Raw genomic sequence first — 27,494 nt, 5'->3', positions numbered from 1 at the left:
GACTTTTGCTGGTGGAGTTATTTTCTTACCTGCTTTTACTCGAGACACTCTCATTTTCGATCAACAAGAATGTAACTACTGGACATTATTTACACCAACCGCGGCGCCGCTACTTTGATTTCTAACACTCTGCACTGATGCATGGTGGCAGACTCGTTTCAGGATACCTGGAACGAAACGCTTCATCAAAGGAAGGTACAGGAACGTAATTGCAAGGATTTTACTTGGTTTGAGGCAGATTGCAGAGAAGTTTCCACATCAAGATTATTTGGTGTAGTGCCTTCTCAGTTCTCATACATAAAAAAATTAACAAGACAGACAGAAAGGATTCCCCCCCGCCCAACAACACCAAAATAGAGACCAAATGGACCTTTGAATTCTCAAGGATGGTACAAGTTATTGACGTCCTCAGAATCTGTCCATCAGCATACAGCCTCTGTGTTCTCGAAAACAGAGGCGAATTAGCAGTGAAAATGCACTCCACCGCAATGCCGGCAATTTCTGTTACCTTCCCGTTCCATCACGCCTCAATTGACAAAGTATGCTTTAAATCTTCCACCATTAGAGTATGATCACCAAGAGGCAGTATTTTACTCCCTTGCTCATTGACGATGCTAAGATGTTCACAAGGATCCACCAAGATGCTCGTTTCAACAGATCTATAAGCTAAAGCATGGACCCTATCAAATCCGACGATTTGTCTCTCAGGAGCACCAGTAAAAGATTTTGGCACTTGAGAAAATAGCAACACAACCTGGCTCCCGTCTATGTCCCCATGATTAATGATGGAAATCTGCACATGGAATCTCAATGAATCACAATATGCCACATCATCAACAAGAACGTAGTCAAGCCCATTGCCTCCCCCTTGACGGATATACCTTCGTGATTTCCCTTTAACTTGTCCAGATAGACTCAGCCTTTCTGGTGCTGATAAGATCTTGTAATTGAAATTTGTATAGCTTAGTCCATGTCCAAACCCATATACCCTCTCTCCAGTGTAAAACCTATACGTTCTTCCAGGGTACCCACGAGAAGGATCAGCTCTCATGCTCATGTCAGTCATTGGTATGCTGGTAAATGATTCGGGATACCAAGTCATAGGTAGTCTACCTCCTGTTTTTGATTCAGAGACAACAATAATTCATGCCTTAGATTATTGTTCTAATCTTTTCTTTATACATGAAAGCTGCTTTACATAAAGTAACTCTGTTCCCTTTCTTTAGGTGGTTAGTGTAATCATTCATGTAATGTTTCTGACTAATCAGTTTTCTATTTCATCAAATTTCTGGCAGTAACATCCTTGTTCATTCCAAGAAATGACATGTAATTTGCAGCATATTGATGCACAAGAACATCGTCCACAATTGTGCACGCTCTAAAAGTACTTTCTGAATCATACTCACCAGGATTGTACTCTCCAAAAAGAATTTGCGAAAGTGCTTTGCCACCTGTCTCTCCAGGGTACCCAATCCAAATAATGCTGGCTATTTGTTGGTCTCCTTCAGCAAATGATACATCAACAGGGCCACCACCAGTAAGAACTAGCACCACTGGTTTCTTGGATACAGACGCCACAGCCCTTATTAGAGCCATTTGATGACCAGGTAATAATAGACTATATCGATCAAGGTCCTCAGTTTCTTGAGATAAGTCCAGCCCAGCCACTACTATTACATATTCAGCTTCTTTAGCAATAGAAAGAGCTTCTGGAATGCCAGCAGTTGAATTGCAAGGAACATCCTGGCAGCCTGCTGCATAAAATGTGTCTTTCACATAGTTTTTAAGTCCTTGAAGAATGCTTTCGGGGTTGCATGAAAATCCTGAAAACAGTAATAAGGTGTAACAAGAAATTAAACTTTTTAAAATCATTTTCTGGGCAAGAGGAGTTAAATGTTTCTAATATTTTTGGTTGAATAGGGATTGCTATGAACTCTTCTAAACCAGATTAAGTGAAAATTTTAACATCTGTAATTGCAGACTGTAATATGGTTCATCAGGGTTGGCAAAAATTTCTTTTAGAAGAGGTTCATAACACTGTTATCATCCTAATCCTGAGAGCACGAATTCTTAAAATAATTCTTCCACAACTCGTCTATGCCAGCCATTTCTCTTTTTCAATGTCAGCTCAAATCAAATCGTTTACCATGTTTACAAACAGAAAAATTCTGTGCAAAAGCTACAAGAAAACTGATCAATATGGTAACATCTCTTGTACATGGACAATCCAACCTGTATAGTCGCCGCCAATGTTCATAGTGTTTGCCATTGGGCCGATTATAGCTACTGAAGATATGTCATTCTTGTTCCAAGGCAGGAACTTCTGGTTATTTTTGAGAAGTACAATACCCTGCATCGCTGCTTCAAGTGCCAATGTTTTGTGCTCAGATGAACATACATTTTGAGATCCCAAATTTCCAAATTGACGTCTTGCAGGGTTTCCATCAAAGAGTCCAAGCTGCAGTAAAACCGAAAATAGATTGAAGAGAGCTCGGTCTATGTCTTCTTCTAACACCTTCCCCTGATCAATTGCGGATTTCATGTGTCGCAGCATATAGGTTCCACAGTTGATATCCGTACCTAATGAAAACAGAGGTTGATAAATCTGGTAGACATTAGCAGGTTTAGTTAAGATGAGAAATATTTCAAACCTGCTTTTAGAGCAACAGCAACTGCTTCCTCCTTAGTTTTAGTGAAATTGTTATTCTCAAATATCGTAGCCACAGCATCACAGTCAGAGGTGATGTATCTGTTGTTAGCCATTGAGGGGATCAGAACATGAATCCTTTTACATCCATGTCAGTCCGAAGAAAATATGTCTATCATAAAAGAAGGAGAATAGTCACCCTTTGAATCCCCAGTCATTTCTGGCTTTGTGCAACAAATCCCGGTCAGCACATGCAGGTATTCCATTTACTCTATTGTATGAACACATCAAGCAGCTAGCTCTGCCCTGCACAATACAACTTTTAAATGGTGGTTGATATGTGTCCTCCATGTCCTGCTTTGTAACCTGAAAATGATGATGGAAAACCAGTAAAATGCTCAAGTAGAAACACAATTAGCTCAAGTCATTATCATCTCAATAATTTTCAAAGCATCAGATCCCTGCTGAAATGTACCTACACCAATGGCATATCATGTTTTTCTCTACACAGACCTTAAAGGCTTAAACTTGCACCAGAATTGCATCCTCGAAGACAAATTTCTGTCTTTTTGCTAACCAATTCAATGACTAAAATGATGTCAATGAATATGTTCAATGCAACTGCCAAATATACAGTTAATGGCATATCCATAAAAGAAACTTGAAGTTAACATTGCTCCCAGGATGGTCACTAAACCAGAAACAAGAATTACTTATTTTCCTGGATCAAGATTTAAACTTTTTTCATGAACTTGATTTCTAGTGGTAAAATCATTTATCCATGAACAGCTAAAATTAACGAAATACATAATGCTTTGTCCTTTTCAATTATGAGTCCTTTATTTGGTACAGCTACGAGTTCCCTACGAAAAGAAAAAAATAAAAAACGCACACAGATACAAGATTATATTTCAGAGCACAAAATTATCATTCTATTCAAGAAAGGAAACAATAAAAAGTTTTCAAAGATCACCTTAGCATCGAAGTCATATCGGGTATGCCCACCCCACTTCTCCAAATCATAAGCTGTATAATGCTTACAACAAGCAGACAACATCAAACTACCACTCCTCTGATCATCATCATTCAAGAACCTCCTCTCCCTGTAAGGGTGCTTACTCCCTCTTTGATTCTGACCTTGGAACCCTGTCACATACTCAATTGCATAAGCAGAAGTCACCATAGGGTCCTCCCCTGGAGTCTCCTGGCCTCTTCCCCATCTGGGGTCCCTAAAAATATTAATATTAGGTGCAAAAAATGTCAGCCCGGCTTGTCCAAGATTGTACATAGCCCTAGCCTCAACGGCAACAGCCTTAGCAATCTCACGCCATAAAGTTCTATTAAATGCTGCAGCAGTGAGAATGACTTGTGGGAAACCTGTAGCAGATTGAATTGTGCCATTGAAGCTGATTCCAGGTCCATTGGTGGCGATTCCATGCAGGGACTCAGACCACCATTCATAAGCCGGAATGCCAAGTCTTGAAATTTGTGTTGCATTATCTGAAAGCTGCCGGATTTTTTCGTCAAGAGTGAGAAGTGAGATAAGGGATTTTGCTCTGGTTTTGATCGGAAGAGATGTGTCGCAGAATTGGTACTTGTCGTATGGTGGTTTACATGGGTACTGAAGTTGTGAGCAGCTTGGTCCAAGAACATAAAAGCATGTGATTATTGAAAGAAAGAGGAATCTGAAAGAGTAGAACATATTCCAGCCGGAGATGTACTCTAAGGTTGTACTCCTTAGTCGCCTATACTCTTGACAATTTTGTAGTTCGCCTTTTTCTCTTTTTTTGAGGGCATTTTTGTAGTTGCCAAACACAATATTCAAGTGGCTGCCTAACAAAATGGTTACAAAACGGTGGTTGAATAGTCGAAATCAGATCATTGTAATTCTCAGTCACCTATACTCTTTGACATTTTTGCAGTTGCCTAACAAAAAAGTTACAAAATGGTGGTTGAATAATCGAAATCAAAGCATCGGGATAAGATTATGTTATATTAAACCGAATAAATAAGCAATTTTGGAAGTAGAAGCAATGATAGAATGTTTACATGCCATCAGATGAGATCATAGTAATCAGATGAAGACCTATCCTTTATAAGTTATAACTAGAATTTTGTCTGCTTTAGCATGGTCTTTTTTATTTATTTATTATGAATTTATGTAAATATAAATAATGTAAATATAAAAATTAACAACAATTCTACATGTTTGTTCATATTAATTTTAAAAAATTAATGCATTTTAAATATTCAATTATTTACTAATTTTAAAAACTTTTTTATTTCTGGTGAATTTATACAAATAGTAGTAACTTAAATATAAAAATTAAAAACAATTCTACATGTTGATTCATGTTAATTTTAAAATTTTAATGTTTATTAAATGTTCGATTATTTACTAATTTTAAAAATTTGTTTACATACTTTTACTATAATATGATAGTATACATCAAATAATGTACCCTATATCAAAAATTGGTGGATATTCTTTTTTTTATAAATATTCTTTCAGATAATTTAAATTTTTATAATGACCACACACCTAGAACTGTATATTCATATTTAATTAAGTAGAAAAAGATCTAGCAATCCATTCTTCTTTGTCAATAAATATTTAGTTTCTAATAAATTGATAAATCTATAAGTGTAATAGCTAATTCCTTTTTACACTAAATTAACTCAAAAATAAGAGAAAAGATTATGAACAATTTGAATACTAATCAATGATATGGTGGTGAAAGGAAGTAATTTATGAGATATATAATATTTCAATAATTGTGATTTAAAAAGGATTTACTATACTTCTATGTAATAATTAGATAGAAAACAGATATCATTAAGATAAGATTATAGTCGTGAAAGAAAATAATTTATGGGAATGTAAGATTTCAATAACTGTGGTTTAAAAAAGTTTTACTGTACTTGTATTTAATAATTAGGTAGAAAGCAGATATCATTAAGATAAAATTAGTTATTTTTTAAAAACTATTTTAAAATTAAAGATAATATTAAACATATAATTTAATCATTATAATAATTTGATAAAAAGCAGCTATCATTAAAATAAGATTAGTTAAGATTAGTTGTTTTTTAAAGTTATTTTAAAATTAGAGATAATTTTTAAACATATAATATAATCCGAATAGGATTAGTATGGGTAACCCATAACCCGTTAATTCTGTTCAATTTGACATATTATGTAGGAGTGAGAAAAACTGTGATTAAAATGGCTACTTTGATGTATGTATGTGTATGTATATATATATATATATATTGGACAGTTGTGACTTTTGTGTTGTTTGATTAAAGTTAAATTAAGAAGGGAACTAATAGTCTGATATGTATTTAGCTCTTTCTCTCTCTCTCTTTTTTAATGTCAACTGGTTTTTAGCTCAATGACTCGGTTACTTTTCAATGATTTTTTTCTTTTGGGTGCATTGGAGTGTCAAAGGCCCAATACACAACAACTAACGTGGGGATGAGACCCCCTTTACATCACTACATAAACTTCCTCTACTGAAATCCAGTGGCCCATTGAGAATTGTTAGTGGCTCCATTTTGCAAGGTGCTTTGCGCGCACATTTCCTTCTCTCCAGGTATGGGTCAAGCTACACTCCCATTCTTTGCTCATCCATTGCCATATCCTGTAGATAATATTGCAATGTGGACTCTCCTCAGCTCCTTCTTGACCAAATTTATGCCTGTCAGTGAATCTGATTCCAGTATCACCTTTCTATACCCTTCCTTCCATGCTAATCCTAACCCATGCAGCATGTCCCACAGCTCAGCTAAGACACACAGAATCTTTTTTTCCATATTCCTCTGTTGTCCCTTGTGAGCCCCCCTGTTCCTACAGCTGTCGGGATTCCCTATAGAGACCCATCCACATTTATCTTTGATGCGACTGTCAAAAACGCGATCCGAGCTGAGCTGCTGCAAGCTAAATGAGCTGGTCAGGGACGAGCTGATGGGAGGAAGGCGAGTGAACTGAGCTCAGTCCTAGAATGTGATCCGAGTTGAGCTATTACGAACTGAGGCGCAGGTGAGGTAAGCGAACCAACCTGCAAAGGGATGAACGGCGGGGCTAGGTCCCTGGAGCAGCTCCGACGGTCAAGTCAATAAGAGTTTGAGAGTAAGGTAACAGTGGGGAGTGCTGTTGATGGCGTACCTTGTGTTGCCTTGTAGTGCTGTATTTATAGGCTTGTGGGTAGTAGTTTCCTTATAGAATTAGGAGTCCGGCTGGAGAGGGAGTCCTTCTAGGGCTCCATCAGCTAGCTCCGAAAGGTTCGGAGGCCGCGGCCTACCAGGCCCATCCAGCGGGGAGGTGGCAGCCATGCGCGAGCTGGCATCCCTCCTGTCCAAGCTGGTCTGGCCGAACTGATAAGTCATCATGTCCAAACTGACACGTGGCTCCGGTGAATTTGCTCCTCTACAATCTTCATCTACCCTAGTGGGGGTTTGGACTAGTTGACGTATCTAAACTCAGCTTTCCTAGGGTTGCGTCACTTTTTTACCACCTCCTAAGCCTTGACCACCTGCTGAACAATCCAGGCCAGAGGTACTTTAATTTTTAAGATTCCTCCCCTGCGTTAACCTCATTCCTAGCAAGTCATGCATGATGAACCACTAACTGAAAGGGTAACTGCCAACAACAGGGATCATTTGCCTACATTTTTTTCCTTCGGATTCTAGTCAATCCACTCTCTAAGAGGTGCGCTTTTGAATTTCTGCCATTGATTTTGCTTCACCGGAGCTTTCCAGATTTGCTCCACCCCACGCACAGTCCCTAATGGCATGCAATGTTGTTTCCAAAGAATTGTGGCAAATAGGACAGCAGGTGACGTCTGCATATTTCTCCATGTGTAAATAGTTTCCCTTGTCTGGTCAGCCATAACAAGCATTGCCAATTTGTAAACCAACTGATATTTTCCTGCCCCCAGATCAATGCATCCTCCCTTGGCTTCAGCAGCTCTTCCTCTTTTTAAAGTATTTCTCCAGAATGCTCAATTGCCAGCTGTCCTCCTCCTAGGGGTGGGCACGGGTTGAGTACCCGCAACAAGATATGGTTGACCAGACCCTAAAATATCGAATCAGCCATTTTACGATCCTAACCCGCTCTTAATGTTTTCGAGTACCCGAAAAAAAATGGATGGGTCATAGGGTATTCGTCCCTAAAAAAAAACTCTGTTCCAATAAAAAATATTTTTCACTTAATATCAACATGTTTTCCAATAAAAAAAGTATGCTTTCCAATTAACATTGGTAGATATATTATAATCAAAATCCATGTATCACAATTCTCACACATTTCATCCAATAATCAAACCGATTTTATAAATTTAGTACATAGTAAAATTATAATATCTAATAGATAAAACGAAATTTTATAATAATTTTGAGGACATCACCGTTCTCACGCATTTCATCCTTCTATAATATAATAAACCCAAGAATAATAAGTATATGGCAACTTTTTCAACTTTTCCAAATATAACAAACACAAGGATAAAACGAAGTTTTATGATAATCTTGAATACATCACCATTCTCACGCATTTCATTCTTTTACAACATAATAGACACAAGAATAATAAGTATATGACAACTTTTTCAGCTTCCTTAAGGATATTATGGTACAAGATTGCATCTAAAATGAGTCGATTATGGAATCAAATCCGAAAAAGAATTGAACAGAACTAATAATTTTTGAAAAAAGTATAACTAAAATAATTTTAAAAAATTTTCCCAACTTTCTTACATCTTTGGAATAGACCTTGTTGCATAAAATGTGATGAAAAAGGAAAATAAATTTCTTGCACTAAAATAAATGAAACAAATTTAAGAGACACAATTGCAATAAAATAAATAAATAAATGAAAGACACAAATGTTTTAATTATCTAGCTAACAGAAAATTGGAGCTCCAAACACAATTTTTTGATTGAATTAACCAAAATTTTGCAGAAAAAATAGATGGAAGTAGAATAAAAATGAAAAAGAATGAAATGGATGAACAATTTTTATGTTAGAGTTTCATAAATTTTTCTTTGTTTTATTCATTTGATTCAGATTTCACAAAAAATATTCACTTTTTTTAGACAAGATGAGAAGAGACGGATCATATGAGATTAAAATATGAGATTGTGAACCACTTACTTACACTTAGGATAAAATTATATAATGAACCCTTATTTTTTTTAATATTTATATAATATACCCTACGGGTCGGATACTCGCGGATTTTTATTTTGCGAATCTATATCCGTATCCGTTTTTGCGGGTACCCGACCCGCATCTGTCCCATTAAGAAAAATCGGATCGAATATCTTATTTTTCAAATCAGGTTGATCGGTTTCGGATCGAATCGGATTTTTTTGCCCACCCCTACCTCCTCCTGCCAACAGTCTCTTAATTTCTTCATCCTCTCCTGTTCTGGCAGTTCCCTTATGCAAAGTTCCTCCAGTGTCTTCCGTCCAATCCACTTGTCAGTCCAGAAGGAAATTTTCTGCCCATTTCCTAGCATCCACTTTAATTCCTTCTGACACCAGATCATCACCCTTTCTTACGCCCTGCCATACTCGGGAAGCTCCACTTCTCAGTGGTACCAAATCTTCTGATCGTCTGGCATATTTCAATCTTAGGACCTCTGCAATACAACTCCCCCTTGGCATTCCTGTATCTCCGGTTGAGCTTTGCTCTGGAGAGCTCTGTTCATCAATTTCATCCTCCTTTCACCCAAACCTCCCTTCTGTTTTGGTTTCGCGATCGCTTCCCCAACTTTTCAATGTTTCGCTCAATCACACTTATTAGGTTGCTCAATCACCCAATCCAATGGGCTATTAGGCCTTGGTCAAGATATGTAACTTCCGCTCTTCAGAGTCCAAACGGAATTCAGTCGTTGGGCTTAATAAAAAAAATATGTTCAGCCCCATGCCATGATTTTAGACTGACGAATCAACTATTCCCGTAAACAACGCTCGGAATCACTTTTGAACCGATAGTAACATACACTAGTGCTTATGAGGCGGACTACAGAAGTTAATAATGACTCTGAAGTTCAAAACCGAAGAAGAAGAATAAAGATTTTACTTACAGCAATATTCATTGCATCTAAAATTACCATTTAGATGCAACCAAAAAAAAAGGTTCAATTTTTAATATTATGTAGTTATGCCGCAAGACAAAAGCTCCAAAAGAAACTACACTTTATCATGGATGCAACCAGGGGGGAGATAATTTTCAATTTTGTCCCTTACAAAATTAAAATTTTTTTAAATAAAAAAAACGCTCTTTACGATTTAAAATTTTGCCCCCGCAAAATATCCAAAAAATATTTGGATCATAAGTTTAAGTTTAGGCATATTAAAGTTCGAACCTTCAAAATAATAAATATATATATATATATATATATATATTGACTCTGTCTATGAACTTTATAGTTTGATATCCATTCAGAGGCGGTAACGTTGCAATTTCTGGTTTAAGGTCAAAGCAGAATGCATGTCGAGGGCAGTTGGAAGCAATGTTGGGGTAAAACAGCAGGATTAAAACGTAAATGGAAGGGGGAAAAAAAAACCGAAAACAGAGAGCTGGATGAATGTGGCTTACAATTACTACTAGTAAAACATAAGCTGCCACATGGTAATAAATATAGTGTGGCTTTTTCAGCCGTAGTGTTGTTGTCACGTGAATAATTACTATTTTCACCTTTTTAATGATGCTTAAAATAAGATGACAAGATCAATAAGCCTTGTGATGATTGCATTGGTCGGCTGGAACCATTATCGAAAGAAGCCTGAGCATGATAATAAGCCCGGAAGTTACCGCTTACCACCACCACCACCACCACCACCCCCAAAAAAAAAAAAAGGGTTAAGGCCATGCTTGGATTGCTTGTTTTCGTCGGAAAATATTATCATTTTTCGTGATCACATTTTCCTATCATCTTTTTCCCTCACATATATCAAATCGCTACACTAATTTTTTCATGAAAAATGACGGAAAATGCAATCCAAACACAACCTAAGAATTCGACAAATTGTGAGAACGTAGTCATAAGAGACTTCCCGTTTCTGTCTATCCCACATCGTTCTTATGGATTAAGGATTGAGTAGTTAAGTCCCCAAATTTATTTAAAAAATTATCAATTTTTGAGATTAAATTTAAAATTAGGTTTACTTAAACAATTTCTTGCTTATGTGAGAAAAGGAAAAAGTAGTCATGAGAGGCAAATAAAACGACGAAAGTAGGTCCTATAGCCTATAGCCTATAGGGCTCAATTTTGCTTTTTATAGTAGTACCACTGCAGTGTTTAAAAAAATTAAAAGGTGCGTAAACCTTGAAAACGTTGGAGTGTTAAAAACCAACCACGGACCTTCAATTTCCTGCTCTGCACTTCAAAAAGATTGTCGCCTGCCATCATTACCAAGAATTTGACCTGTTACATGAGAGTCAACGAAGCATAAAACTTCCAGGAGGCTCTGGAGATAAAAAAAAAAAAAAGCCACGATCCACTAACTAGTCAAAATCTTATTTAGTGCATGCAGACCATATATATATATATACAAAGGCCCTCCACTAGTTTTCTTGCTCTCTTTTTTTTCAATTAAAATTGATGACAGGCAAAATTTTGGTTGCGTAGTAGTTTGTAGATCTAAGATCATCTGATTGCCTTTGTTGCTTCGACTGGCATCAGCAATTTTTTTTTTTCCCCTCTTTTTGGAAAGTGGGATCAACAAAATATACACTAGTTTGAGAAATATGGGTTGGCATGAGGATGATTTAATTTCATGTTCTTCCCGGATACGTGATTTTAGGTGATTTCGGCAAAAGAAAATATTTTAAAAATTTCGATCGACGTGAATAAGAGAAAGGTGATGATGTTGTTGTCAAGTTATGATCAGCAGTCAGCCTCATGCGTGAGAGATTTCATAATCCTGTCTGCATTACCACAAATAATTGCACAATTTTGGGGATCATTTCTTGTTTTTTTACTTGGATAATTGCTCATCAGCACGTCTAATCTTATCCAAGACGGAAACACAAAATCTTTTTTTTTGTGAATTGAACGATATTGATGGATGGTTTTTTTTTTTTTTTCCCTCTTCTTTGTCCGCCCCTCAATTATATCATGTGTGTTGGTTAAGAAGAAAGAAAGACCTAACTGATTAGCCCTGATTTTGTGGCTAGGCATGAGATATCTGTACCTCAAATTTCTTCACTATTACGTGACGTCTAATAGAAAAGCCTGACTAATGCCCAACAAAGTCTACAGGATTTAAGGAGTCAACAATTACAGTCGGCTAGTTTTACTTATGGCAACCTCTTCTTTTTTTTTTTTTTTCTTTTGTTTTGTTTTTTGTCATTGGGCTCAAATTAAGGGTCAGCTTTCGAATTCTCTCTACTAGACTATAAGGGGGTATTAGGGTGCAGTTTCTTTTGTAAGAAAAATTTCTTTTTTCTCGTTGAACTGTCCCTCAGGCACAAATTCATGAATAAAGTTTTTGGTACGTCAAATCCGACCGTTTGTTACATTCGCATTCGACAGCAATAAGCCACTCAAATCATCTTTCTGGTGATTTATTATTGGGATTAAGGACTTTCTTCTTTTATTTCCGTCTCTTTCCTACACAGGCATGCTAACTTATTTACATCATAGCTGTCCTTCAAATCAATTAGGGTTATTATCATTTTATACCCCTGAACCATATTATATTATTAATTTATCTCCTAACGTTATCTTTCAGTCATTTCACCCTCCTTACAGTATTGTTATTATCACTTTATCTCTTTAAATCATAGTGATATAATCGTTTTATTCCCTAAAATTATTTTTAGGCAACTATCTTGCTCGGAAACTCTAAGCTCATTCTTAGAGTGCAATTTTTCACTTCTGGTCGTAGCGCAAGTCTCAATCGAATCGGGTTTGTTTGGATAGAGAATTATTAGCCAAAATTTATTTGCTTACATCATCATTACAATTTCCAACGCACCTTTTTATCTTTTCAATTACCTTTTTATCTCACATACATCACATCACAAAAAGTGCTACAGTAAAAATATTTCAAATAATTTACAATCTAAACAGAGATTTACATTTTGGCCAAGTCAGAAGGCTCTTTCGCGGAGTAAAATTTCTTTTAGTAAGTAGCAACTGAAATTCTGCACGATAACTGGCGAAATGATTTGATGAAATTCTTTTGACTGCCAACCACATAGACGTGATGATCTGGAGCGAAGATGACCCCAAAAAAAAAAAAAATTAAGGATAATTGCATTGCTTGACAAGTACAAAGGAAAAAGAAAAACGACAAAGAGTAAAGTATATATGGTCATACCACTAATTTGTAAATCGAATGCATTTAATCCCATGAAAGAAACAGAAAGACTATTGGTCGCCCAGTTATTAAAACGGTAAGGAATGCACTGCTGCACATTCATTCAGCATCCATGCAACCACGTTGTGTCCTATTACTCATTCATTTGCCTGTATTTACTTGCTGGGGTGAGAACGAAAAGGAGGAAGAAGAAGATCTCCTTTGCACGATGCCGGTCGAGTGGACCGGTGAAAGACGCAAAGCCGTCTTCATTTGTTGGCCGAATCAAAGCTCCAACCAGAAAACAAAAAAGGTAAAAAAAAAAAAAAAGAAAAAGAAATATTCTCCTGGCCAGAAACAAAAGAAGCAACATCCCATTATTCCATGTAGTATTAGACGTTTCAGCCGAGTCCCTCCCTCCATCATTCTATGATAAAAAGTCCCGCTGACGATGCACTCAGTACTAGTGGCAATGGCTTGGGAGCTGGAAGGAAGCACCTACCCATTGCACTCACGGGCAATCCAAGTAAATTCTCCGCTCAAACTTCTATATATCAAAGCAGAATTAATTATACGGGCAAATTTGGTCAAAAAATGGACAAACAAAATTATGTCCCAATTCCGTTTCTTCCTCATTTTGTTTTCCCTGCTTTTAAAATCGATAATGTAGTATGTATCTGTGTAACTAATGAAGGTAAGCAAATTAAATGCGATAGCGGAAAGAATTTAAGCAAGAAAAGAAGGGTTATTATCGCAATACCCTATTAAACTATATCATTACTACCAATTTACCCATTATCTTTTAGTCATTTCATTTTCATAGGTAATTCAATTCAACATATTAACAAATTTTGGACAAAAAAAACCCTTTTATTTTATAGCATTATTACATTGTTATTATTACTTTATCCCTTTAAATTACAGTGATACAATCATTTTACTCCCTAACATTATTTTCTGGTCATGTTACCCCATCATTAATCTAATCAATATGATCTAAAAAATTTTAAAACTTTTTACCCTTCTTTATATATAATTAAAAATAAAAAATAGTTGGAATGATTATTCTTCCTTTTTTCACTTTAAGAGTTTCAAAATTACAAAAATAATTTTTTTAATCAAATTCCTCTTTTCACACTTATTAATACTAGAAAAAAAAAGTGATTGGAGAGGAAACAAAAAATTAAATTTTACAAAGAAAGAAAATAAAAAAAATATAATATTATTTTATTACTTTAACGTGGAATTTGGTGGTAAACAGAAAAGCAAAATAATTTTAAAATAATAAAAAATATTGAATTCTTTCTAACTTGTATTAAAAAAAGAAATGAGCTCTCTCTCAGTCTCTCCCCCTCTTCTCCCTATCTTTCAATTTTTTTTTTAATATTAATAAGATTGCTAAAAAGAAAGAGATTAATGCTTTAAATTTTTTTCCTTGATATTAAAAAGGAGAAGAGCCACTTTAAAATTTTTATTATGTTTATTATAAAACTTTAAATTTTTTATTATTCTTTAAAATTTTATTATGTTTATTACAAAGAGGAGGGTACTTCCTCTAAAATTTTTTGACTTGTTAAGTTGATTTAATGGTAAACTAAGTTGATCAAAAATAAATCTACGGGTAAATTGATAATAAAATTATAGTTTATGAGGAAGAAGTGATAATAATTTTAATAACTAAACCTGTCTTTTTACTTGAATTAATAAATTTCATTAAATTTAATAGTTAATTTTGATGGTAAAATGACTAAAAAATAATATGTTAAAGGAAAAAATTGATAATAGCATTAAACATCATTAAGGGTAAAGTGATATTAACCCAAAAAAGATGCATATAATGATACGAGTAACAGCGGAGTCTAGTCTATCTGATAATGAAGGTACGTACGTGATGGGCAAACGGGACCCAGCTGATCATCAAACAATCATGGAGAGCGGGAAAGCGGTTTTGCCAAAATATTGTGGGCTGCCCTGCTGCTCTTTTTCCAGGAACTGAAAGTAACTCACAAATACACACTCAATTTAGAACAAACACGAACCACTGGGCCATTGGCTCAGTGGCCACCAGGAGGGACTTAAGTCCCTCATTGAGCTGTTGGTAAGGGTTTAAATTTCATTAACAATGAAAAAAATTTAAGAATTGTGCCATAACATTCTCTTGATCTAGTTGGGTCTGTATATCCACCAGCCCCTTCCACAGCCTCCTTAAGCTCCCCTTCCCCTGAATTAGGATGAAGTAGGTTATACAAATATATCGTTGCTGACAAAAAAAAAAAAAAATAGAACAAACACGGGAGTAACCCGAAAGAGCGACCCGACGGACTGCCCTGCTGCTCGCCCTGGAGTTATTGGTCTCTCTTGTTTTCTGTTTGCCAAATGATGGAACCAATTGAATGATTACTTGATATCATTAGAACTTATACTGTTAATAACATAAATGTTAATGGGAACGGTACACTTATTTGTGTGCAGATTTAAAATGAAAAAAAGTTATTGAGGTGTAGGTTTTTCCAGATATATGCATGGAAGTACTGTGTTTTTTTTCTTCCAATTGGAATAAGAAGTTGTTGGCATTTGTCACTTTAGTGGATGTTTTGTTAGACTTGAAAAACAAGTGTATACATGTGATAGAGTGTACCTATTCATGGGAGAGGACAATACCATTTTGCTTTTTATTTGAAGGGAAAAATAGAATTATAAAGAATGAAACAAAAAGAGAGGAGGTGTTGGATTGGTTGGTAAGGTTGAAAGAATGGTAAATTTGAGGTTTTGTATTCCAAACCTCTCACTTATGGGAAAAAAAAAAACTCCTCTCTCTTTCTATATTGTTATCATTTGCTGGTTCAATAGATTATTTAATTTCTAAAATTATATAATTTTTTGGATCTGTCTAATGGGTGTCCATTGAACATTCATTAAGATATATTTTAGTGTTATCGAGTACCCAATAAACACTCGTTAGAAAAATCCTAATTTTTTTATCATTACTATTGCATTATTGAATTATACAGCAAGAATTTGTTGTGGATTACAATCATGGGTATAGTATTTTTCAAAAGAAGTGGTAGAATTTTTCAATGAGATATTGTTATGTATCCCCATATGATTTTAGAAATTTAAATTATTGAATGATATGATAAGCGTTTACTAAATTTTTTACAATAACGGGGATGGTATTAAAAAAAAGTTGTAGAATTTCCCTAAGTTTTAATTTGGAAATAACTGCAACAAACATAACATGACATATGCATGAATTTCAACTCATTTTGTTATCTGATTTAACCCACAATTCGACAGAAATAGGAATTTTGTTCTGTTACCATCTCTATCATTTCTTTTCCACCCCATCCGTTCTGAAAAGAAAAGAAGAAAAAGTAGGAAAGCCAGTGGTGGATGCCTGATGGAGAGAAACCGTTCTAAAGAATAAGGGAGGTTGGGATGGGAATGTAGGACGCCGTGGTTTTGCTTCTGAATTGGCCTGATGGGATTGGAATCGGAATTGGAATAAGGCCGTACAAGTGTAATCTAAAAGAATATGGCGATCCTGTCTGGGAGACGTAGTCTTGTCACCATCCGTGAGCATACTACCAATGAGGCGCCAAAAGAAAAGGTGAACCTTTGGATGTTGCTTTTCGTTCTCAAAGGCCTTCTTCTTCAATTAAATGTAGTTTGTAACTAGCACACTACTGCATTTGACTTCCAATTTTCATATCTTAAGAGCTGAGATACATATATAGTTGATTGATTACCATTTCTTCTTGAATATATGTCTAACAGGATTGATCTATTCTTGGTTATTTGTTGTTCATTGATCTATTCATTTTTCATTGATTTATTGAATCAAAAAGCATTGCTTGACAGGCTAGCTGGTGAATTATTGCGTTGGTCCTTCAGTGTTGTCAGGAAGTTACCCCATCTCTTGGTTTAAAGTTCCACTTCCTTTGGAAGGTGCAGGTGCTTCACAATCTGTTTTGTTGTTGCTTTCCCTTCTCTCTCGCTTGGCCGGAAAGGGCAAAGATGACGGTGGATGTATACTCCCTTCGTTGCTGTGAATATTGCTATTGTGTCAGATCTGTTTCATACGCTTCAACATTGGAATTTGAACGTTTTTTCTCCCTTGACCAAGTGAAGTGAAAATGGACCATTTGAGGAGTTACTGGCAAAATCAAAGCACCGCGCCCACACAGGCAGCTGGTGTATTTTGGGTTCAAAGACAACCAACCCAAGTACCATCAATTTGCTACACAACATATATATATGTATATATATGTAAAGAGTGAAATATCACCTCGAATTAAGGATTTAAATACAGGGATTTACGCTGATATATTATTGTTTTCCTGATGGATTCCAGAAGACCTTAATTTGTAGTAGTAGTTTCAACTTGACCCTTTTTTTGGGGTGCTGATAACCTTTCAATGAATTTTCAGAAAGACTATAGTGTCCCCAAATATGGCAAAATCATGCAATCAGCACCCTTACTTTTTGGTGCAGTGGCATATTGTTACCTCTAATCTGGATGATAATACAAAGAGATTAGCTGACAAATGACGACAGTTGTCATTACTCGTACTACATGGGTATATTTACAGCCAAGTGAAAGAGATGGACGTGTCCTTCACTGCCTTATAACGTGCATGGTCACTCCTAGTTACTGTATTCGGTGAAGCACATTTAGCTATGCATTTATATCTGTCAAGAAAAGGTTCATTCGTTAAAATATTGGGTAATCGTACTTCTAAAATATTACCACTTCACCGTTTTGTGTTTGGATGTTAGTATCTTGCTCAAAAACAACCAACTGCTTTTTCTTCATAGTTTCATAGCTTGCCATCACATCTGTGAAGTTTGAACAGCTTGTAAAGAGAATGCAGGAAGAAGATTTAATCGATTCTGCTAAAGAAATGTTGTTCTGTACAATGTATAATATTTTGCTTGACATCTATCTGGAGCAAATTAATAATATGTTTTTGTAGTTGGTTGCTTAATTTCCTGACCTGACACTGGCCGACTTGTTCTTGAGATGTGTGCTTTGTTTGTACCAGGCTTTTGATCTTTGAGGTTACTGGTCTTTACTAAGACAACAAAAACATGATCTCAGACTAACCATTTCACCTTTTAAGATCTAGGGTTTGCTGATCACTGTAAGGTTTCTCCTCCCAAGGCCAACTTCTAGACTATATATTAGTTAGCAACAGTTTTTTCTTTTCATCTTTTTTTTTTTTTTTTTTTGGCTTTAAGAGTAAGCAATGCCATGTTTTCTCATTTTCTCCATGTTTACTCGTTCTGCTTTATATCCAGGGCGGGTTTATTGCTTTATTGAGTTGGTACTTTGTATTTTGATTCTCTGGTAGAGATATTGTTCACAATTTTATTGTCATATTTAGTGTTTGATAGATAACTATACTAAAATCTTTAAGTCACCTTACTTAATAGTATTTCTTCAGGCGAGGCGACCCATTAGAAAAACCATTAACAATTACTCTATTTAGTGGCAAAGTCAGCAGTGCCTTGAGCCTGCATGCCTATGCCTAACAACTTTTACACCGCAAGTACCAACTTCAGATCTCTTATCGTTTGGAAAAAAAAAAAAAAAAAAAAGAGCACCAACTTCAGATGGGAGGGAATCTTTTGCCGCGAGACAGAGCCTAGCAGCTCCAGAAAAGATATATTTTATTTTTTTTAACAAGTGAAGGGGCTCGAATCCGATATCTCTCTTTTACACTCTGTTCTCTCGTACTATCCAACTCATCCCTCCTACAAAATAAAATTGAGATGATCTCCAAGTCTGTATGTTACATTTTTTCTTTACAAGAATTTGCCTCCATCACGAATGCTAAATATATTCATCTCCGGAGCCTAAAGTCATGAAAGTAGGTGAACATTTCATTACTGCTTTTTTTTTTTTTATCCTTCCACCCTTTTTCACACCCTTTTTTACCCTCAATTGCATCACCGTTCGGTATTCACTTGGACGGATATATGAATAATTAATCGTGACATAGTAACCAACAAAAAGCATATATACTACTAGTACAACTCACTGCCATGAACAAAAGTCGTCAAACACACATATATTTATAGAAAAGTATTAAGAAGCTAAAATTACAATCAATCATCAAACGAATCCAGAGGCTAATCAGGGTATTCAATTCAAAGGACAAACTGATTTGGAACCCGGCGCAGCGTGAAAGAGGAAAAAAGAAATCAGAGGCATTGATCAGAAGAGACTTTGTAGTTTATTCTTCACCAAAAAATTAAGCTATAGTATTACACATATATTAATTAGCATACTAAAACATGACAGGATTCAAGATGCTAGCTTCGTCCTCTTGGGTTCAGACAGATCAGTGGTCAAAACACAAATCTTTTTTTCAGCAACTGAAATAAACACTCATCCAACCAATTGTTGACAGGAAGGTGCTCCCATAAACGCAGGGTAAAGACCCCACGATCTTTCGATGTAAGATGGTGACCCAACCCCTCCGGTGCACACCCTTACCAAATTAATGGTTTGTTTTTTTCAGCAACTGAAATAAACACACACACGCACTCAATTAAAACAAACACATCCAATCAATTGGTGACAGGAAGGTACTCCCATGGACCTTGAACTCAGAATAAAGACCCCACAATCTTTCGATGTGGAATGGTGACCCAACCCCCCGGTGCACACCCTCACCAAATTAATGGTCTGTTTTTTTCAGCAACTGAAATAAACACAGACATGCACTCAATCAAAACAAACACGAGAATAACCCCAAAGAGCGATCCAAAGGTGATCTAACGGGAACCCACAAGAAACACACATCCAACCAATTAATGACAGGAAGGTGCTCCCATGAACCTTAAACCCAGAGTAAAGATCCCGTAATCTTTGGATGTGGGATGGATCAAAACACAAATCAGGGTCGCGGAATTTAACTATGTAGCCTGTCTGTCCAATTGAAGATTTCGGCGAGAAAGACATTCAATATATATACACACACACACACACACGCATGCTAGTACTGTATAAGGAGAAAAAGTAGATTCCTTTTTCAATCTGACCATGCTCTGGGTGATAATTGATATTAGTCTCATTACACACAATCTATACCCTTAAACAATAGCATAACGAAATTTAATAATGCAAATCAAACCTTATTATATACGTTTACATATTCCTTCTACTTGATGCAACATCAAGAACTTATCGTTAAGCTAGCTAGCTCCCTTGCTTTTGTTGCTTCTTATCCATTGAGAGAGAGAGAGAGATGGAGCATACTGATCAAACTCAAAATGGGCTTTTGGAGGAGTTTTTAGTGGCTCCAAAGTTGGATAGTTACTGGACCACTTTCCCCGGTGGAGGGATCGAAATCTTCCCAAATGGTTGGAACTGCGAGTCTTTCGATCGCAATGATCATAACCAAGATTTACTAACCTCAAACCCAAACTCCAACTCGCTTTTAGGACTCCTCTCATCACCGGCAGCATTACTAGCGGCAGGGTCTCACGAATCTGGCTTTGCATTCCCTTTTGGCGAAAGCACCAGCTATCCGTTTCTTGATCATGTTGGTGATGGTTTCAGTACGGCAGTACCGGAACTGGGCTCCTCGTACGATCGTTCTAATTTTGACAGTTTACCTCCAGTTCCCATCCAACAAGATTATGGAGAAGGGATGGTGGAACATGGAGGAAATCTTGGGCTCCGTGGTCTCCAAGAGGGGAAAGGATTCTGCAAGGTGGAGGTTGAACAACCAACCGCCACCAGCATCGGTGCATCTAGAGTGGGCTTGTGCGGAGACAAAAGGAGCAAGATCAAGAAGGCTGAGGGGCAACCGTCCAAAAATCTCATGGCAGAAAGGAGGCGAAGGAAGCGACTCAATGACCGGCTTTCCATGCTTCGATCAATTGTTCCTAAGATTAGCAAGGTCATCGTCTCTAGAAGTTTATTTGGCATTACACATGCTTTTCCTTTGCTTCATTTTTTCTTTTTTTGGTGTGTAGGATGAAATTAACAAGTGCTGCTTGATTTAACAGATGGACAGAACATCCATACTTGGAGATACCATAGATTACATGAAGGAGCTTTTGGATAAAATCCACAAGTCGCGAGAAGAGAGTACAGAGGAGAACATCAACCAGCTGACTAAAATAGGAAACTTGAAACAGCTAAAGCCAAATGAGGTAGTTGCCAGGAACCCTCCAAAGGTATAGTTCTGCACCCAACGGATGCAACTCTCTATCCAGTATCCAGGACATTGTCATTTGTCACTTCTTATGCGCTGCAGTATCGTAAATTCCTAGTTTCCACAGCTAAATTTAATTGTCTAAGGCTTCAATGATGCATCAGTTTGACGTGGAAAGGAGAAGTGTAGACACGCGGATCGAAATTTGTTGCACTGCCAAGCCAGGGATGTTGTTGTCAACAGTCAGCACAATGGAAGCTTTGGGGCTTGACATTCAACAATGTGTTATCAGCTGTTTCAATGATTTCTCAGTACAAGCCTCCTGTTCCGAGGTATGCATCTGACCATTTGCTCGGTAAATGCTTCAGAATCGCCTTTTGCGCCTTTTTCCCCTCTTTTTGGTTCTTTTTGCGTGGGGGGCAGTACGTTAATTATCATCTTTTGCTAATTGCGTGGTAAAAAAATTAGTAATTGACCTGCTCCAGCCTTTCGTGCTATCTCATATTCTAATTAATTGATTAGGTGGCGGAGCATCGCAGAATTGTTGGATCTGAAGATGTTAAGCAAGCACTGTTTAGGAATGCAGGTTATGGAGGAAGATGTCTATAGAGAGCGTGGCTGCAGCAGAATAAATCTGGACATTATCAGAAGCCTAGCGAGGAACATGGAAGATGATCTGTTGTGTTAGCAATTTTTTAGTTTCTAATAGTGTAGGCTTTCTAGAGGTTCATTTTTAAATCATTAGATGTATATGATGATTTCTGCCATTAGTGGAGATTTAATGAAAGTACGATGTTTTATAATACACACACACATGATGAATTGGATCTACAAATTCTGAATCGATCTGATGGAGGAACCATACGGTCATTACCCATTATTTCCTATTCTATCATAGATATATAGATTAAAAATAAAGCATAAACGGATTTATAAAATCCTGGGAAACATATCCAATGCAATGATCATATGTCAGCAAGGAATGTCTCGAGCAGTGAAAAGATCCTTGGAACAATATACAGAAATTGACATCTTGATACGTTTCCAAAACTAGTCAAATATGAGTTTATACTTAGGGCTGGTTTTTGACTGGCTGACCCTGTTTGGTATGAAGAATGAAATCCACAACCTAACCAACAACAAATGGTAATAGCAGTGCTGGGGAAGTAATTTGGCAATAATCAAACTTTTCGTCTCTCGAGTCCAGAAATGGATCTCATATTTGTACAAGTATATCGTTTCTTGCAGCAAAGATGAAATTGAAATTGGGTTTTCAGCAGACTAAGAAGAAAGGCGAGGCAGTAGGTCTGGTTGCTTTCAGACAAGAGAACAAAGAAAGAATCTACTTTAGCTAGAGCTTAAAGACGAGCTTCGTAAGCTGACATTTGAAGAGTTGGATACTCTCTACTTCAGCAGTCAGCAGTAAGTAGTAAATAAACTTGGCATATCCCAGGACTAAAGGCAAGTCTTTGTTATCTACGTCAGAAGTTCTCTACCGAGCAAAATGGCTTCGGGAAACAGCCATGGATAACCCACGCTTTAGGCAGCTATTCTCAGTCTCATAACTCCCATTTTCCAGAGTCGTTTGACGCAACAGAGAAATATCTTACAGGATGGCTATCTTCAGGCATCCAGATCCATGGAGCCAAAAGATCCTTGGTGTCTCTTTCTGTAGCATCTGAAGCAGCGGAAGCATAATAGCCATCCCGCATCAACACTGAGAAGCCACTGCAAATTCCATAACATATGACGTTTTTCACATTCTCCAGCTTTGAAAACTTTAATTTCTTGTACTCGCTTTTCAGTCTATGCCAACGTAATATCATATATATATATATATATATATATATATATATATATATATATATAAACTTACAACCTTAGATTTATGGAGCTTCAAGTCAAGTAACACAAACTACAAAGCAAATACAGCAAGGAATAGAAACAGTCAACTATTTATACAAGACAGTAAGCACATATATACATTTGTATGGGTCATAAAGCAGATATAGACCACGCAGATCTTTGATGAGAAATCAGTAAATGGGCCAATTCCAATTGTCCAAGAAAATTGGAAATAATAATAGTCATCAAGTTTGTGACATGTACTCCTAAGCAAACAGCTTTATCCTATAAGACAAAGGAGAAATTTGACACATTTCCATGCAATCAAGAAGGATAATGAGAATTCTCAACTTTGATCTTCAAATTCATCTTCAGAACTATCTACAAAATCGCGAACACTATCGTCAAATTTGTTTGCCTCCCTGCTCTGTAGATGGTGAAAATGCTTGATGGCATCTCTTGCACAAAAAACCAATGCATTCTTTGCATCTTTTACTATCTTCCTCTTCTGAAGGTTATCTTCTTTATTGCCACCACTTTTGTCCTGCGTGGATTTTTTTCCCCTTAGTGACATTGCCTTTCTCCTGGCTTCCCTCAAATGTAGTTGATCAATATATTTCTCATGCAAGGCTTTGTTTTTAATCTTCTTTAGAACAGCGGGACTAATAACAGTAGATCCACGTGAATCATTTGATAACGAAAGAAGCTTTCCGTGGGCTGATGAAGAAATTTCCTGGCATCTTTTGTCCAATCCTAGTCGTTCTCTATTCAATTCAGGGGTGGAAACACATTGAGTGGATGGATCCAATGTTGACTCCAAAACATTGAAAAGATCTACTTCATAATGTTGATCTGCAGCATACTGTTTATGTAGTAGCTGTCGGACAGTTCTACGTGTAACACGACTCTTCTGCTTGCTGTATCTCAACTTCTTCGTGTCAGATTCTGAAGCATTTAGCAATTTACTTGCTGAGAGTGACAGGGAGGCATTCACTCCTTTTGTCCTGGATCGTGGTTGTTGTTGCGCTGGGGTCAAAAGCTCAGAATGGATTTTGTCAAAACATTCCTGGGCAGATTTTCCAGGCACCTGCAACAAACTTCCAAGATTTAAAGCCATATCAAGACTGCAGAAATGCAAGCTAGTAAACGGTGGAGAGAACATCTATCTGTATAAACCTCAAAGTTGGAAATGCAGTTTTAGCAATGGTGTCATTGTTCTAGTGTGTGAATAACGAGTAGGATTATCAGACCAACATTGGCTTATGTGTGAACTCTGCAAAAAATTTTGATACAACAAGAAGACTAAGAACAAGTATCTGAATCTTATACGAAACGAGAATCGTAGATTTAAGAATTAAAGGAGGTCAAGCATATTATAAGTTACCAATCTATTTGTTCTTGCAATTGGATTTCATTTTCCTGGCTGCACTTCTAAGAAGCAGAGCGATTGGGTTTATGAACTGAAGCAAGGGAAAAAGAAACCACATCAAGTTTTGCGAAGCCCTGCCTATTATTGGGGGCACAAATCAGTTCATCATAAGTTCCATCAAACTATAATTGTCCTTGTGTTACAATTTTATTCAGGGATTATATTTGACAAGTGCATATTTTCAAAAGAAACCAAGAGAATTAATTTAAACATGCATTTCCAATTGCTTGTAACTAATTTGATAATTATGAGAGCTATGAATGGATAAAAGTATAGGCCAAAAGTTATTCTAGTACATTTTTTCTAATAAAATAACACAGATACCATTAACAAGAAACCAAATTTCTTTGCCAAATTAATCAAGTGGCAGCACATTACCATTTTGGCAACTTTCTTCCAGAAATGGGGTGTCGGCATTGCTGCAAAATAAGCTCTTTCCAGCGCTAGTTCTTGCTCTGCTGTCCATCCCTGAAACATCCTATGCTCTTCTTCAACTTGGATTTTCTTCCTTTTTGCAGGAACCTGCTTTTTTTCAGCTTCAAAGCCAACACTCCGACCTTCCCCTCCTATTAAGTCTGTGGACAGAACATTAGTAGTTGCATTTTCACTAATAGGCTCTCTAGGTAAGTTTGCACCATGTTTATCTTCTCCATCAACTGAAAGGACCTTTTTGTACAAACAACCAAAGGGAATATTCTGGATGGACTCATTACCCTCGGCGTTACCAGTTCTTGCACGGTGTTCATCTTTAATTCCTCGAGTGGCACTTCTTGTAACCCTCTTTTCAATTTTATACATGCATTGCTCAGACAAATTAACATCCCCTTTAGCTTTTCCGTTATCAGAAATGCATTTCAAAGTGACTCCATCACAACCCTTTCCATTGCCCCTCACACCTCCATTGTTACACCTCCTTAAAGAACTCCTGGTCACCCGCTTTTCTGTCTCAGATTTTGCATTCATGCAGACTGGCTTACCTATCTTACTCACCTTAGATGAGCGCTCCAGCTTAGATTCATCAGAAACAATCCTATTAACATTGCCATTCTGAGAAAACCTAGGAGACCGTCGAACAACACGAGAGTTGTCAACTCCACCATTCAATCCTGTCAATTTTCTGGGCTCGCTACACACATTCGTGGAACTTCTACACCGGACATTGGATTCTTTCGCCTTATCTGAAAGTTGGCCTCTTTTTAAAGAATTCCCGCTTGGATTTGAGCTAAGAGGTGTGAGATCCGAGAGAGGGACCCGTTTCTTGTTTGGAACATGATTCGGAGTCTGCAGGTATTCTGAGTCGGGTTGATTTGGCTTCAGAAATCGTGGAGATCTGCGAATTGCGACAACGGGTTTCGCTCTGTTCTCAGTAGAGTTTCTCTGGCGCATTTTAACGAACAGTTGGTGTTGCAGAGATTATGATGGCAGACAGGCGAGGGAAAGCACAAGATTCAAAGTCTGAAAAGATATAGGGATGGAATACAATAAAAAGGCTCAAAGCCTAAACTCGATGCACGAGATGTTCGTGTTAAGTAATGGGCTACGCAACAACATTGAAAGTCTCGGGCTTGACTAGAGGGCCCATGGTGAACTTGCTGTACAAATCTGCGTTTAACCGACATATGTACGGAAATTTCTTTAATGTTTTCGATATTTGCAGTTTAGGACCTTGGATTTTTTTTGGGGGGGCAAGTGCTATTGATTTTATTGTTGATGAGTAAAATTAATCGAACTATTCATTCCGCGACGCATGACGCCTCGTGAAGTAGCAATTGGATAAAACAAGATTTGGCCACGCATAACTGCTTGATCATGCTGTATTTTATTACAAATTGTTTGTGCATTTTTTGTAACAAAGATGGTATATTCAATCACTTGTATATGAATCATAAATGTGTTAATGTAAGTAAGAAGTTCTGAATTTGAAACTTCTTACTTGCACTTTAAAAAAATGAAAAAAAAAACATGTTATTTAAGGTAAAATTACGTGACGTTTCTTGGTATGCACATTTAGAGTTTTTACCTTTGTGACAAATTTTGAACTTCTATAGAGCAAGACGGTTGGCACCCAACACTACATACACTTTTGTTTGTTATTTTTTTTATTTTAGATTTCAGGTCATATCAATTTTACTTCAGATGTAGCTATTGTCAAGTTCTAAGTTGTCTCAAGAGAGAATTTGATGTTCATGAATAATCATTTCTTGTGGGAATGTTTATAGGTCATACCATGCTGCCTTACTTTCAATGGTAAAATACTAAAAAAACTTATTGTGGTTTGTCAAATATGCAATTTACTTCTCTCTAATTTGAAAATCTACACTATAATTCTCTGTGATTTTCATTAAATTGAAAATTGAACAATGCATTCAATCTAACAATTGTAGGTGAAATGTCAATATTACCCTTGTAAAAACGGACTATTTGGAATTTGTCGAATATTCAATTTAACTCTTTTTTAGTTTAAAAAATTGCACTATAGCTCCTTGTTGTTTCGACTAAATTGGAATTTGAATAGAAAGCATTTCATGTATAACAAGGGTAATATTGAAATTTCACATACAACCATTAAATTGAATGCTTTCCGTCCACTTTTTAATGTAGTCGAAATCATAGGGAGTTATAATGTAGATTTTCGAATTAGAGGAACTTAAATTGAACATTTGACAAATTATAGGGAGTTTTTTTTTTTACCCTATTTTCAAGTAAGAGCTTGTATCATAATCTCATCTATGCTAGGTAAGGGAAAAAGAAAAGGTAACGGAGACAAAGGAGAGTCATGAAACCATTCATTTGAATAGTGTGTTTTTGAGTGTTTGTATAAAATTTTATTTTAATTTACTATAGAATTTGAGGAAATACTTTCATGGATTCATGATCCCCATCCCCTTCCCTTGTTCTATGATCTAGACTTGATCTCGATTAGGGATGAAAGGTGGGGTCACGGGGGCATTAGGGGAGATGGAGGAGAAAATATGACAGAAAAGAAATGAGAGAAGAAGAGGAGGAAGAAAGGAAGGGAAAGAAGTGAGAGAAAAAAAAATAAAGTTATGAGGAGAGGCGACGACAACAGCAAACGGCGATGGGTTAA

General features: G+C 36.6%; 3 protein-coding genes across 4 annotated transcripts; 1 reads left to right on the top strand and 2 right to left on the bottom strand.

The window, feature by feature from the left end:
- Nucleotides 1-196: 196 nt before the first annotated feature.
- On the bottom strand, nucleotides 197-4,467 carry LOC113699210 (probable beta-D-xylosidase 6). 2 transcript variants are annotated; one of them, XM_027219408.2, is made up of 7 exons: nucleotides 3,621-4,467; nucleotides 2,847-3,013; nucleotides 2,652-2,749; nucleotides 2,233-2,580; nucleotides 1,407-1,823; nucleotides 882-1,116; nucleotides 725-793 (listed from the first exon to the last, which is right to left on the bottom strand). In XM_027219408.2, the coding sequence occupies exons 1-7, from the start codon at nucleotides 4,347-4,349 to the stop codon at nucleotides 766-768; spliced, it is 2,022 nt and encodes a 673-aa protein (XP_027075209.1). In that variant the 5' UTR covers nucleotides 4,350-4,467; the 3' UTR covers nucleotides 725-765. The 2 variants fall into 2 exon arrangements, with proteins under 2 accessions (XP_027075208.1, XP_027075209.1); XM_027219407.2 differs by having other exon boundaries at nucleotides 197-1,116; nucleotides 3,621-4,465.
- A 15,564-nt stretch (nucleotides 4,468-20,031) lies between these two features.
- Nucleotides 20,032-21,939, top strand: LOC113699968 (transcription factor bHLH61). The gene is made up of 4 exons (XM_072056665.1): nucleotides 20,032-20,874; nucleotides 20,984-21,154; nucleotides 21,297-21,464; nucleotides 21,655-21,939. The coding sequence occupies exons 1-4, from the start codon at nucleotides 20,218-20,220 to the stop codon at nucleotides 21,739-21,741; spliced, it is 1,083 nt and encodes a 360-aa protein (XP_071912766.1). The 5' UTR covers nucleotides 20,032-20,217; the 3' UTR covers nucleotides 21,742-21,939.
- A 1,120-nt stretch (nucleotides 21,940-23,059) lies between these two features.
- Nucleotides 23,060-26,006, bottom strand: LOC140010809 (uncharacterized). The gene is made up of 2 exons (XM_072058385.1): nucleotides 24,785-26,006; nucleotides 23,060-24,064 (listed from the first exon to the last, which is right to left on the bottom strand). Exons 1-2 carry the CDS (start codon nucleotides 25,790-25,792, stop codon nucleotides 23,324-23,326), a joined length of 1,749 nt encoding a protein of 582 aa, XP_071914486.1. The 5' UTR covers nucleotides 25,793-26,006; the 3' UTR covers nucleotides 23,060-23,323.
- Nucleotides 26,007-27,494: the final 1,488 nt, after the last annotated feature.

The sequence above is a fragment of the Coffea arabica genome, chromosome 7c (assembly GCF_036785885.1).
Source record: "Coffea arabica cultivar ET-39 chromosome 7c, Coffea Arabica ET-39 HiFi, whole genome shotgun sequence".
Taxonomy (NCBI): Eukaryota; Viridiplantae; Streptophyta; class Magnoliopsida; order Gentianales; family Rubiaceae; genus Coffea; species Coffea arabica.
The sequence above is the reverse complement of the archived record's forward strand: the minus strand, read 5'-3'. Positions and strand labels throughout refer to the sequence as shown.

Coding starts and splice junctions, on each gene's coding strand:
- LOC113699210 (XM_027219407.2), bottom strand. CDS start 4,349: ATGTTCTACTCTTTCAGATTCCTCTTTCTTTCAATAATCACATGCTTT. Junction 2,750..2,846: donor AATGACTGGGGATTCAAAGG/GTGACTATTCTC, acceptor GGCTAACAACAG/ATACATCACCTCTGACTGTG. Junction 1,117..1,406: donor TTTTGGAGAGTACAATCCTG/GTGAGTATGATT, acceptor AATCAAAAACAG/GAGGTAGACTACCTATGACT.
- LOC140010809 (XM_072058385.1), bottom strand. CDS start 25,792: ATGCGCCAGAGAAACTCTACTGAGAACAGAGCGAAACCCGTTGTCGCA. Junction 24,065..24,784: donor GGAAGAAAGTTGCCAAAATG/GTAATGTGCTGC, acceptor AGTTTGTTGCAG/GTGCCTGGAAAATCTGCCCA.
- LOC113699968 (XM_072056665.1), top strand. CDS start 20,218: ATGGAGCATACTGATCAAACTCAAAATGGGCTTTTGGAGGAGTTTTTA. Junction 20,875..20,983: donor TTGTTCCTAAGATTAGCAAG/GTCATCGTCTCT, acceptor TTGATTTAACAG/ATGGACAGAACATCCATACT. Junction 21,465..21,654: donor TACAAGCCTCCTGTTCCGAG/GTATGCATCTGA, acceptor TTAATTGATTAG/GTGGCGGAGCATCGCAGAAT.